Source organism: Apis dorsata, unplaced genomic scaffold (genome assembly GCF_000469605.1).
Source record: "Apis dorsata unplaced genomic scaffold, Apis dorsata 1.3 scaffold_89, whole genome shotgun sequence".
NCBI lineage: Eukaryota > Metazoa > Arthropoda > Insecta > Hymenoptera > Apidae > Apis > Apis dorsata.
In genome coordinates this window covers 542,966-558,307 of record NW_006263387.1, presented here as the reverse complement: position 1 = coordinate 558,307, position 15,342 = coordinate 542,966, and the positions used below count along the sequence as shown (strand labels likewise).

The window sequence follows — 15,342 nt, the reverse complement described above, 5'->3', positions numbered from 1 at the left end:
ATTATTATAAAAATTCATTGTATATTATTTATTATTTCTCAAAATAAGTACATATACATTATACTAATATATCAATATGATTTTAAATATTTGAAAATATATATTTAATTAACGCAAATTGTTTGAATCAAATTTTAAATATCATATCTGAAATATTACAGTTTTCAATTTTCTACTAACTGTGAAATGTTGCGCGCGCACTTAGTTGCCAGTTCACACTGTTTACAACGTTGCCATTATTTAAGCGGGAGTATATGCCGCCAAACGGTTAAAGTGCTTGTTGTGTGCATGCAGACATTCGGTATGTATTCATATCTTGGATCGAGTCGCGTGTTCGAGTTTGATTTCTATAGTGTTTGACCGGTGTTTCGTCAAAATACGCTAAAACCGACACATCTTTACTTGGTAAACAAGACAAGTTCCAAGGCCTAAAGCTGATATTATCGTACTTGGTAGTAGAGCAGTTAACGACTTGCCTACGTGATCGTTGTTCCGCCTATAAAAGGGTCGCGTCTCTCTAGCATCAGTGTCTGTCTTTCGTAGCAATTTCGTGTGTAAGCATCGTTCGTTTCTATTATTGAAAACATTGTTTCGGTACTTCCTATTATTTATATCTAACGTTTATTGATTATTATCACGAATTTATCGATATACGCAACGTTATAAAAGTGAGGTTAAGTAACCGGTACATAAAAGAGAACATTTATCAATCGGTGACAGTGAACGGTTTTTATTGTACGCTGCTCATCGGAATTGACATTTCATCTGAGTGGAAAACCTTTGTCCTATCAGGACGTCGGATTTTGAGAATAAACAGAAGAAGGCGAAGATGTGGCTAAAAGTACTTAGGCAAAATATATCACATTTTGCCCGTAGGACGAAAGGTAATATTTGTTCATTCAAATTAGAACTGAGAGGGGAAATGAGATGTTAGTTGTCGCTGTGGAAAAAATATCTATTTATAGATATTAGAAATTAAACGATAATGCAGAAAATATAAAGTTTTTTTATTTTTAAATACTTTATAACCAGTAATGAATATAATTATAGTAGGATAAATAAAATAAAATATTCATGTATAACCTCAGTGTAGGTAATTCTATCCTCGAATTAGGCTGCATTCTAATTTAAGCCCGTCTCGCATTTCGCGGTCTTTCGGAGAAGTGAATTGTGGAATGTGCGGTGACGATGCTGTTGCAGCTGCATGACTCACAGCTGCTTCAGCAATACATATCCGGCTTTTACATTATTCTAAGTTTGTTAACCTTAAAAAATCATATAAATATGTTCCATATTTAAAATTAAATTTATTGCATATTATATAACTTTAATTCAATTATTGTAATAGTTAAGTTTTACATTGAATTATAAATAATCGAGTATTAAAAACTTAGAAATCGAATATTCTGCAATTATATCTTTTTATCAATAAATAATTTTTGATATCTTTAATAAGAAAGTACACACTTATTATATTATACATATTTATGTGCAATCAATTTTTTTAAATTTTAACAATTATTGTCTTAAGTGTTAAAATTAATATATAAAAATTATATATATAAAAATATATATATAAAAACTATAATCAAATCATTTTTTTCTGATTAATTCAATTCAATTGAAAACAAGATATGAAATAGATGTTTATTTCAATAATTATTTTCAATTTATTATCAATGCAGTGTTAATTTCAGAATAAAAACTTCCACCTGTATATCATGTATGTCATGCATTCATGTAATGCGTTACAATTTATTAATAGATATCTTATATGTATATAATATATAATTTATTATATATTACAAAGTAACTTTTTCTTTGGCACAAAAGTTGGATTTCAAATTTTAGTGCAAGATTGACGACTTGGATCATTTTATCGTTATTTAAATTTCTATTTCTAAATCTGAAGAAAATTCAAACTGTTTGATGTTTCATTAAAAATTTGATAGCTATTGAAACAATACGTAGCACTATGCTATGCAGAAAATATCTTCGATCAAGTTGCATTCGATTTATTCTGTCAATCTTGTATAGACGTCACTTTCCCCTCTAAAACATGTTTCATACACATATATTGCATAGGGAAAGGAGAAAAAAATACGTTGGTGTGACAGTCCCATGACGATGGATAGATTATGCGATATTGCACGCACTGGCGTAGACTCTCAAAAAAGATTGATGCGTAGTTTTTAGATTATTCATTAGATTAATAAGACGTAAATAGACAATTTATTTCGAGGATCGCCATTCTATCAAAGATATTCTTCCTTTATTGAAATGCTGCTATCAATCCACTCTTTCTATATTTATATATTGTCATGCAAAAATAAAATTTCAAAAAGAATATTTCTAGTGATTTTAATAATTAACGATGACTCGTTAAAGAAACGTTGCAAATGTTTGCGAATTAGTTATGACGTAGAATATCTATAATGTTTTTTCAGAAAAACATATATATATATTAACATTGTTGAAAATTCATTATTTCAAAGAAATGATAGAAATAGAGAAAGAGGAGAGAAGAGACAGAGAAAAAGACTGTGTTTCTACGTACAATTTTTGGAATAATAAACGCGCAGTTTAAAAAACGCGCAACGAAGATAGCAGCGAGATATTTAACGATATCTCGTTCTTATCGACTAATAAAAATCTTTATTATATAGTTAAATCTACTTTATCTGCATATATCCACTAGTTTGAATGGCTTTGTGCATTGCTCACACGGTATAATTAAAAATGATTAATCAGTAATTAAGATTCCGTATATCTGAAATCATAGCAATTTTTTTTTATTTAATATGATTTTTTATCCGATGATCGATTTTAAGTTAGTAAATGTTTATTTTTTCATTCGCCGATATTGAAAATGTAATCAGTGGAATAATGCGCAGTATTCTTGGAAATTTTTCAAAATTCATCGATTCAACACCATTTATAATTTTTATGTATCTAATAATTATTTATTTATCTCGTCAATTGCGAGGTTGAAAATACAACGTAGATGTATGCGTTATAATAATATCTGAAACGGGTATTTGTTTTCGTTGTTAGTTTGTACGTTATAATAAGTCCAAAGGTTAACTCTTGAAAGTATTTAACTACTTTATTAACGCCTTATGCAAAAACATTATTAGCCTTACCTTCTTAAATTTTATGTTCATAGTTTTTGCGAACGAAAAAAATAATTAAATAAAATTAAATAAAAATGGTACGAAATATAAATCGTTTTAAATTTTTATGATTTAAGAATCACTGGACAATTAATATAATTTAAAACATTTCAAAACATCAAAATATTTTTTATTGATACTTGATTTATTATTGATACTTGAAAAATATCTTCATTTTTTTCTCTTTCTTTTTTTGCAACATATAATAAATATATATTCGTAATATATATTTTTTGATTATGCGATTTAAAGGTTTCCTTATTGAAAGAAATTTGCATGCAGGCACAGACTATAGAAAAACATTCATGGAACATTTTATCATTCAAAAAGAACGCGAAATCCTTGAGACCTGTAGTTCCTAAAAAAAAATATCTCGTACTGTCTCCATGGTATCGCTTTTCGTGGTCTCGTGAACGCGATATCATAAAACAGTGAGCGTTTCACCGTATTGGAATATGAGTTGTTGCTTCGAAAAAAGTTCTTTTCCTGTTTTCATAGATATTTTTCATAGATATCAAATAGACTCGTTCTTTTGTTTTTTTTTTTAACAATTATATTATTTTTAACGTCTTGCTATATTTATCTATTTTATATTTATAAAAATAATTTAGAGTAAAATAATTGATGTGCGTAAAAGTCATGGAAAAATTTCTCCAGATCCGATCAGTATAGCTTTCGCGATAAGTATAGCTTATATTTGTTTTCGTGAACATTTATTAACAATACGGAGAATCCTCCTTTTATCGCGGATGTTGGTGAAATGGTTGGTATATTTATTTGTATTATTTTCACAGTGTGCAAGTACAGATACATATTTACATAAGTGATACCTATAAATCACTTTATTACACACTGAATGAAATACTGTATCACGTGCGTAATAAACAAATTTTCTGTTAATAAAACACAATAATTTAACACGCGAATATTATGATTTATAGTAATACATCTCGTGATATAGAATGATTTTTTTCAATTTACAAATAATTTTTTCAGATAAACGGATTAATTCACGGAATAAATACAATTTCAAAAAAATTATATAAATAATAAATGTACATATAATTATAATGAGATATTTTCTATACATTATTTGAATATTTGAACACATTTTAAATAAAGTCTGCATATAACAAATGATAGATCTCTTAAATTCAAAATCTTTTTTATTTTTCGTAATCCTTATTCGGATAAAAATTTATATAATAAATTATCCTTAATTTCAATTAAGGATAAGATTATTATATTATTGCAGATCAAAGTACATATTCAAGTTTTCTCGAAAAGATCTCGTAGATCACCGAGAGAGAAAAAAGGAAAGGAAATCTCTCTCTTCTAATGACCGTCTTTTCTCGTCGTCTAGACTATTACGTTTCTCCGAAGAAATTGCCTGACGCCTTAATAGAAGTTGCGGAGACCAATATCGTTTCTCTCTTTTTTACTTATATAGAAAGAGAGACTGGTCTAGCACTGGAATCACTATCAATCGTTGTCCAAGTATTGATTTTCACGGAAACCAGTTACATCGCGGTAATTCGAACTCGCGACTCATATCCGTATGGTACCATTCGTCGGACGCGCCTCTTTTTTTCTTACTCATTGTAAATGTTTCAATCGCGTATCATTTCATTTTATTCTTCGATGATTTATAATTGTCCGATTAATAATCGTTATTGTTCCATCCTTCTTCTGTTTCAACTGTTTTTAAAAAGACGCAAAGTATATATCATGTTAACGAAACTTTATAATTCTCTATTATTTACAAAGAAGCTACGAGTCAATGAAATTTAATATTTACCAATCAAATAGAAGATTACGCCAGAGGTGAAATACTGATAATATCACTAGATAATATATTTTTCAAATGCGAGCAACAGTGTGGATACATTGTAATGGAAGGCGTCACGAGGTTTTCGTATGATGATCGTATGACATATTGTTAACTTGCTTGTCGAAGAAAAAAAACCAATATATTTTAAAATAATTTAAATATGAATGGGGCAACGTTATTGAATGCACGTTTTGAAATTTTATGGTTGAATAATTTTTCAAAAACATATCATCCAGCGAAAGAATATATCGAGAATTTTAAAAAGAGAAAACCAAAGTATCGAATATTGATATACAGTTCGCTTCCTGTATTCACATATAGTAATCGTACGTTCTTTGTTCACGTTAACAGATCGATCTTTAACGTGGATTATGAATTATTTATGATCCCACGTGTGAACGTATGTGTATGTACTTAGGTCTTCCTTAGTTTTCAATCGATGCTCACGAGACTTCGTAGTAATAACGGTGTTATGTATATGACAAGAAATTCATCGATAAATTCTTATCAATTCGCCCTGGAAAAAAAAAAGTAAATTACTTCCCAGCGGTAAGATAAAAAAGTATAGATAGCAATATCGAGGTCAATTTTGATCTCCTCTAGATAAAACCAAAAAAACTCCATGGAGAGAACATTGTTTCTTATCTGTCTATCGAGGAATTAGGCATTTCTCGCTTCTTTGCCTCCAAATAGAACATCTTCAACGTACCGTTGTAAAGCAATAAATTCATGGCTTAGTTACCAGTCGTTCGCCTTAAAGCAGCTGCATAATACTAGACCAAATTGAATCCAGAAGGATTGAATCGAGAGCGAATTGTATGTAAACGCGCGCTTTCCTCTGTTTTGATTCATGTATTTTCGCATAGCACATGGTGTAACATTACTTCAAAAAGCTCATTTTTCTTTCTCTGCTTTTTTCCACTTGATTTTATAAATCTTTCTAAATTTCTCCACAAGATAAAAATTCAATTTTTGTATTTTAAATTCATATTTCAAAATATTTAAATGATATAGGATAAAAAAATTTCAATTAAGAATTGAAATATAATAATTCAATGAAATCGTTGTTTAATCGAAAATTAATCCATTTTATTCTGATAAAATCAAATAATGTATACGTAAATAATTCTTCTTTAATTTCCAAATTTAATTTACAATTTATTTTCTATTTTTTTTCAAGCATGTAATACAGGAAACAAAAGATTTTTAATACGATTCTAGAAACCATATAAGACACGATATACTATATGATTCAGTGATTCGGATCGTGATGCGAGTCTGGGCGCGAGTTCACGCGTTTATTCGAGGACGGCAACTCACAATGGATAGAAAGTACCGTCCTATATTTGGCTCCGTCTGCTGCCAAGACGCATTAACGGCAGATGTATACGGGATGAATCAACTAGTGGTGGACAACCGTTCGATTTTCTATCGAGTCGGTCACGCGCGTCCATCAAGAATTGAATTTCATTGATATTTTTAACAGGAGCGAAATTCCTGGCCAACGAATAAACAACGCTCGCGGGCATTGTTGATGCATTTTAATGTTTCACGATGAAATCAGCTTCTGTATTATGCTCTTCGCGCATATTCTTCGATTTATAAAATGATAAAATGCTGATTTATTTGAGAAAACAATTTTTCTCAAATAAAATTTAACCAATATTCGATTGATTATAAAATTAAAAATTTGTTCCTTTATAAAAAAATTCATTATTATCTCGATTTTATTGACATTATGAAAATACATTGCGTTGTATTTCCATAAATCACAATAAATAAGATTACGAAATAAAAAAAATCAAAATAAATTTTTGCATTCAAGATCATCTCAAGATCATAGAATAATAAATTATTGAGTTTATTTTAAGATCAATTATAAAATAAAAAAATAAATGATTTTATTCATTAATAATCAAAAAGGTAACTTGGAAATTTTTAATATTACAATTTATAGTCGATTGAAAGTTCGATCGTGAATTCATCGTGAAAATATTTTTTTCTGAAATACTTGCAAAATCGTGAGGATATTTACGTGCTACATCCTGTATATATTAGGTTTGTTTAAATTCATTAAGATCACCCATGCGTAGTTTATACATAGAGAATCCACGGTTTCTTTATGGTAATTATTCATCGGCCTCCGCGGAAAATTGATGGGCCATGAGTCAAGGAAAATGTAGATCCTTTTCCTTTCCCTAAAATTAACATGATTCGTACCTTTCTTTCTTTTTAATCAAAAAATATAATAATAAATTATATATCACGCGTCTACATTCCTCGTGCATATGAATAAATCAATCGTGCTGGGTTTTATTGAATTAGATTATCAAAAGATGCGGCTTCGTATCGATCGTATTTGCATACTCGTCCTTGTTCACTTTATCGATGACCCATTTAATTATACCGATCGATTTTTCTACCGATTTTTTCAAATATTAAAATTCATCGATACACGTATTACGATATCTACAACTTTTCACGCTTCATTCGTAACGTTCCATTTCACTTAGAACTCTTTTGAAGAGTCGATCATTAAATACCTATTACGTCGATTTAATATAATGGATCGTTCATTATTCAACTTCGATCGTGCTGTTATTATTATTTCATTATTAAACATGTGAAGTATATAAGCTTCATAATACGATTCAGTCGATTATAATACGCAAAAGCGGCAATGTTAAAGGGAACAAAGGGAAAGCAATCGGATTAAATATCGGAAATAACGAAGCTTCATGATCTTCTTCAACGAGGAAACGAAGAAATTAAGTTTCCTGGAGCAATCAGAAAGACAATCGATGCAATTATTGATCACTTCGGAGCAGAAACTCGAAGTCGTTGACCTTCCTTACTAGTTCTAGCGTATCTATCGGTTATCACCGAGAATTGTTGTAACAACTATCTTTCAACCAATACTCGTGCGTAATTTCCGTTCTGTCTAAAGAATTGCCGTTTCTAAACGAGCAAATAAACATAAATTCGTTTACAATTGTATTTAAAACATTTAAAATATAATTATTACTTATACTTATTAATTTTTTTAATAAGTTAATACATTACTATATTTCAGTTTAATACATTACTATATTTTAATGTATATACTAATTCCGAAGAATCAATCACGAAGAGTTAATTGCTCGATTTATTTATGAATATTTACAACGATATCCTAATTGTTTAAATAAAATATAATATTAAAAAAAAAAGGAAATCTTTAATAGACTAGCTATTTTTGAAACCAATATACACATCGAGTCAAATGACCGAAATACATAACCTATAAATGCCATACTTATTTAAACGTCAGTTAACGATTACAATTCGAATCTGAAAACGCGCACGATTCATTTATGAATATTTACAATGATTGACAGCCTAATTATTTAAAGAGAAAATATAACGTATAATCGTACGTTAAAAACGAATCGTAAAATTCTTTGAATAGAAATTACGAGATATTAACAATATACACGTCGAGCCAACAAAAAACAGAAATAAGCGTATAAAAAAATTAGTATTCGTCGCAGTATCGACGTATTACGGTGCGAATTGAAGCGTTGAGTAATCGCATTCCCGGTCGACACGTTATTATTGGAATTCCGCGTTACGGATGTCGATCGACCGAATTAAATGGTCTATTGTGCATCGAGCGATGAATCGACTCTGCGGCTCCACTCCACCAACGATGACTCGACACCGGCGAATGATCGTTAAATCGGCCTACTACGTCGCTCCAGGGTCGACTGCGATCGTCGCGTGCTCCAGAACTCGACTGGACACTGAAAACCACGTGGGTTGAATGAGTCGCGATACCTGCTGTGATAACGATGCAATGCCGCTAAACATAGATCGTTGAGAAGCATCCGCTGATATTAATGGAATAGTTTAGATAAGTATTTCATTTTACTTTCCGTAATGAAATTACTTTGAAATTATATGGTAAAAATTATATGGTAAAAAAACGCGAGGATCGTTTCACGTGAATCTAATTTTATAAAATACGGAATACCAATTTCTGTTTTTTAAGATTATTATAATAAGGATTGATTGATTATGATTCAATGATAAATGAAATTGGTATAATAGATTTAAAAGAAAAGTTATGATAAAGTATAAATTGATACTCGGAAATTACTCGTATATAATAAATATATAATAATCAACGTTATATTTGAATAATCCATCATATAGATTATAACAAATATAGAGATAGATGCCCAAATAATATAATAATATGATAATTTAGGAACAATTCATGAAGAGGAATACCGAAAAAGGTTGGGCAATATAAATTTCTTATTACGAGAGGAAGAACAGTTGAATGATAATAGGACATCATGCGGGGTTGGGAATAAAATTCAATTTACATGCGGTATCGCGTGCATGCACTTAGGTACACGCACAATATGAATCTATTAAGTGTGGGTCAAACCCATCGAATTATAGCACGCGACACCCACATATTTATGAATAATGCATGTACCAATAGCGCGATGTTCTCGGCCGGAAGCTTCAACCTTCACGGAAATATATTCGTGATATATACCAAGTGACCTGCCATCTCGTAAAGAATTTGCATAACGGAAAAATTAAATTAAATCCTTTCGCTTTGCATCTCTTCCTTTATTTATTTTTTTTTTTGTTCCTCTTCCTCTTTTCATCCATTCAATTATTTTTCGATTCGAATCAAGCGGAAATGTGGGAGTATCTTGATTTCTCGACGAAGAATGTAGAGAGATTCTCATTCTCCGAAACATCGATCGTTGTTGATTTGCATCCAGTAAATTTATATCTAATAATATTTTCTTTTTTTCTTTTTAGACTTTGGATTCCTTTTATGAAATTATAATCGCAAATTCATAATTATTAAGTTATTTTGCGTAGTTTTCAGTTTGCAATAATCGATAAATTAATCCATGTTTCGTTATATAATTAATTATCGAATAGCAAAAATATAAAAACATGCAGTAATTTTGCACGTAATCTCAATGCTATGTCGGCGTTATTTCGCGATAATATCATTAAATTAGCATTATTCTTGAGTTAAGTATATTTGTTTGCATAAAATTTATTTTCGTAATTTGAAACTCAGATAAGAAATAATTTGTATAAATAAGTTAAGAGAATGTAATGATATGATGTTACTTTTACTAATAATAATGATCTAATTGAATCTATAATCAGATTTTAGTTTCATTTTGATTAATACGATTTCATCAATATATTATACAAAAATGAAACTTCGTAAAAAGATGAATACTTTCATCAGCTTAATTTTAAATAAAAATTTGAAAAATTTCATCTATGTTACTTTTTAACAAAATAAAAAGAAAAGGAAAGAAGTTTCTCGAGACCACAAATATCAAGATTCGAATCTGAAAATTAGGTATCGATTCATCTCTTATAACATAAAACTTAAACAATAGCTATTATAAATAAAATAGCTAAGATTTAAAATAAATATTTAAATTATACTGAAGATCATTGAGAATACGAGATTTGTTCTCTTTCCTCTCTTATTTTTACCATTGGCCTTCGTGATTTCATATCCCTCATTCGTGAATCCAAGGTAAATGCGTCGCTCTCAGGTTTACGCTTGCTTGCCTCTTCCATCGTGTTTCTGTATTACGTTAATCATTCGTGAGCAACAACCGTCTTCCGGCAATAATCCAACATTAGCTTAGTTCCGTCATTTCTCGACCGACTCCATTATTTTTTCTTTTCATGTCGAACTGTTGAACTGATGTTGACTCTGATGGAATTTGGGTCAGGAAACAAGACTCCATCTTATGACATTCTCGCGATTCAAATGTCGCGAGCACAATTCGATTACCTTTTATATCTTTTTGTTTCTTATTGTTATACGTGATTCTACGTAAAATCTTTATAACAAAGGATTATCTACCGTGGTGATCTTGAAATTTAAAGTCCTTTCAAAATTCTTCACGGATCTTACTTCCATTCGTCGGATATTTGCAAGGCCGCCGCGATTCGTATCGACCTTAGAATTTTTTCCATCTCTTGAATTCGTTATTCTTTCTTTATGCTTATGAAGAATCAACATCTTTCTGAATAAATATATCTTTCAAATGTTTAAATATGAAGTAGTATTTTAGATGTGCTGTAAGGATTTTATTGAAATTGTCAAACATTATTTAATATTTATGAAAAATATTAAGAAATATAATTTATAGAGAAATAAATTAATAATAATTATATTTGAAATGTATATGATAATATTGTAAATTGTATTTATATTAAATTTTTAAATATTTTTTTTTCTTGTTTAAATGAATAGTAAAATGAAAAAAAGAAAAAGAATAACTACGTTGCGCTGTGAAAATCTAATTAATTTTTAAAATGTGTTGCTAACTTAAAGAAGATTGGGCAAGGTTGGACAGTTCTAAACCATTAATCAAGTTACGATAAGGATATTTTATTGTAGACATTAAAGGTCATTAAAATGGCAGGCTTCACAAATGTGATCAACTATAAATAATATTTAGTTGTGTGTTAATTTAAAATTATGAATTTATATAAGTTACATAATATTATCATTATTACCTTTGAATTAAATGGCACGAAAAATTAATTAATCAATTAAAAATAGCAGTTCTTAAAAAACAGTTCGCGATCCATTATTTGAGCACCACTGTTCTAGACCGTTCAAAGGAAGGCGAAGAAAGAGCACGAGGCTTATTTATCGTGCACACGAAGGCGCTCCATTTTATTAATCAGGGAAACTGTTATCGGTTCTTTGATGTTTCCCTTCGATGGATTTTGGCACCTGATCGATCCACTCGGAACAAAGGGATACGAAAAGAGATGTGGATCGATAGATGGAATAGCGGGTGCACATCGCGTCGAAGGTGAACTAATTGCGTCGCAGTTAATTACGCCTCTGGTTGATTACGTGCAAGTTTATCGTGCACCAACGAGCTCGGTCCAACCTGGGACCGACTCAAAGCCTTTCATCGACGGTTATATTATAATCTTGTTGATCGTTTCCCGTACATGGGACGGGAAGGAATGTTTCGTCCCTTTTATTTCCCTTTTATTCCTTTCCTTTCGTCTCTGATCCATCTCCCCCAACCAACTTCTTTGTTTCTCTCTTCACCATTGATAAGGGCCATGCGCGTTTCAATGTCCCGCTTTTTACTTTAAAACCGGACAATGGAAAATTCTCCGCCTGTTGGCGGCAAAAGGAAGGCCGGTGAATCGTGGAGAATGATGCAAAAATGATCCTCCACGAGCTCGTTTCTCCGTGAAACAATCGGACGTTTTCTCTTCAAGTTCGTTTATCGATCGATTATTAAAAAATTATCGGTGAAAGAAAGAGAGAATTATACGGATGGAATAGTTGAAGTCGTTTATGGCAATGGTTCTTATTGTGATCTTTATGGATCCTTGAGGATTTGATAATTTCTAGAGATCTATAAATTTTACAAATTAAAAATTTTACTTGTAAAATTACATTGTAAAAAAATGTTTAAAAACTACAATGTGATTTTAATTAATAATAAATATTTTATTTCTGATTCATGTATATATGACTATATTTTCATATTTCATATATAAGTGTTTTATCTTAGCAAAATTATCGATTTTGTTAAAAAATACCTTACGTGTCATCTTGAGATGAAACTTCGTTTCAAAGTACAGTAATACACTGTTTATCCGATATGAGATAAGATTCTTTGGATCAGCCAAATAATAAGAATCTATTAATTCCATATTCGTTCGTAAAATAAAAGCAAATATATTGCAGAATTAATTATTCACATTACTTTTTATGTAATAAAGAATTATTCTCTTTTTTAATTTAATTATTAATCTAATATATTTGAAGATTTTATAACAATAAGATTTTTAATTTTATCATTGATATTAGAATAATTAATACGAAGAAAGATTAATCTGCAAATCATAAATTAAGTTAAATAATACAAATTCAGAAACGTATTTAGTAAACAGTATGTATTGTGATTGCATTAATTCGAATAAAGTTCTATTGTAATGAGAAATGGTTTAAAATAGCAACGAAACGAGCAAATTTATCAATAATTCAAATAATCAATTTTCCAAAACCATTATATTTGAAAATTGATTAAAATTGATTTGATTCTTAATTTAGAATAATAATTTTTTTGGCATAATAATTTTTAATCTTTCTCTTTTTATTAAAAATATAATATATCGTTTTCACTTAATAATCTAATCGACAGAACATCGTTTAAGATAAAACCGTAATTGAACAGGACGCGAAGAATAATTACCAATCGATTGCCGAGTTCGCGTTTTTTCTCGTGGATCTCTTCGAAAGGAAATGAAAGAGAATTGAGTCGTTACAAAATGTAAAACGAGTCAGAGGATATTCCGGGAAAAAAATTAAGGCTCTTTAACTTGTTCGAAAATCAATTTTCAACTTTCCTCCATTTATTAAATCGAGTAATCGAATCCGATGACTTTCAACGCGGGAATTTTAAACAATTTTTTAATCAAATTGGTTACGATCCTAGGAAAGATTTCGTAGAATTTTGATCGTGTTAATTTTAACACGAAGAATTATTATTTCAATCCGATGTATCATTTCATAAAAATACGAAGAATTATTGAAAATCAAAGTTCTAAAATTAACAATATCAGAATAACAAGAATATAACCTTATTATTCTTTCTTTATTTCTTCTCCAATTCTCTAAAAATTCTTTTCAACTTCGGTTAATAACAGAGGAAGTTTCCAGAGAGTTCTTGGATCAATTATAAGTTCCAAAGACTCATCACCTCGTTCAAATACGAGTTTCTCGATTCGATCCAAAGTTTCAGCTTATCCGTTCTACAGTAAATAATATTTCTTCTTCACCAATCTTCATATTTCCGGCTCGAATTTAACACACTTATAATTAGATATCGAAGATCTCTTAACCATTAAATGGAACACCTTATCCAGGTTTTATCATCTCGTTACACTTGTAATTAGTTATCGAGAAAATGATCGATGAAAAGGAGAATAATGGCGGGTAAAGGCGATGGAATTGACGCAAGAATACATATTACGCATCCACGTCTAGGCTGCGCATCGTTCCTAAATTTATCGAGAAGCAAGATAGCCGCAAAGTGGGCCACGCTCTCGAGACTAGCCAATGACCACGTACACTAGTATATCATTAGGAACGCTCTCACGACCTTACGTGTAGATATATTTAAACAGTCATGTATTGGAATATACGACAAAGCGTGACGTAAAGTTACATGCGTCAACACTCTAACCATTACTAAATATAGGTGATTCCAGTGCACGCCAGCATCGTGATGAACATCTGTTTTCTCGAAGGAATTGCTAAAATCGACGTTCTCCGCTATATTCATTTATACATTCCCTCCCTCCATTTCGATCAGCTAGATTTGCTCGCAAAAATGATCGATCGCCCGAGTATTTCGCGTTTCTGTTTTTGGCAAATGTTTAATGATTTTTTCTTAAATCATTTTGACGATATCCTTTTTTTTTTAAAGTCTGGAGCAATATTATTGGAAAAATTGGAAAACTGTATTGCTATTTTTAAATACAAAATTATTTCGTTTGTATTTTATTTTCAAATTCGAATAAAATAGTCAATAAATATTTATTGAAATTAAAATTTTTATTCAAGTATTAGTGAGACCTCATAATGGAATCATGCGTATGGGGGTCACTTTTGATCCATTTTGATCCACTCTCTATTCATCAAAGATTAATATACTTTGCTGATCATTATATTGCTCACGTAATTCGAATATAATATATAATATAACGTTGCAACTTATCCATAAAATTTTGATCATTATTTTAATGAAAAATTAAATTAGAAGAACATCAGCCAATTTTATCTCGTTAAATACGATGTTAAAGGACAAGGTATCTCGTTTTTCTTGTTTTTTTATATTCCACATAAACGAGACATGAGTTTTTCACGATGAAGCTTCGTTACTCAATGTATATGTATGTTCGTAACACATGATATTACGCGTTCACTTCGAACTACGTGACCGTGTACACGTCTTGTAATATACGCCGAGTAGTACACGATGACACAGTTCCTCGTGAGCTAAACGTGGTTCCGTTTGCCGTATTACTTCTTTTATCAAATAATTACAGAAGAGAAACCATTAAACCCGTGCTACCGTACATCTTTTAACGAGCTACGCTCCCCTTTGATTCGTTCCTTCGATTCGACTCGAGAGTTTGATACAAAGACGATTATTCTGTTACAGAAAGTCAAGAATTTGTATAAATAAAACTTGACCATCTAGTTATTTCATTTCATCCACTGTTGCTTTGAAGTATTATAAATTCTAC

General features: G+C 30.2%; 1 protein-coding gene across 3 annotated transcripts in view; it reads left to right on the top strand.

Annotated features, from left to right (window-relative positions):
• The window catches only part of LOC102679188, a 32,001-nt gene that overhangs the window by 6,891 nt on the left and 9,768 nt on the right, over nucleotides 1-15,342 (top strand). Inside the window, exon 1 of one of the 3 annotated variants that reach the window (XM_006611574.2) lies at nucleotides 263-884. The exons of the other annotated variants lie outside the window; for them this stretch is intronic. Within the exon in view, the coding sequence (XP_006611637.1) occupies nucleotides 830-884 (55 nt within the window). The 5' untranslated portion in view covers nucleotides 263-829. Of the gene's footprint in view, nucleotides 1-262; nucleotides 885-15,342 lie in introns of those variants that run through there. 3 annotated transcript variants of the gene reach the window in all.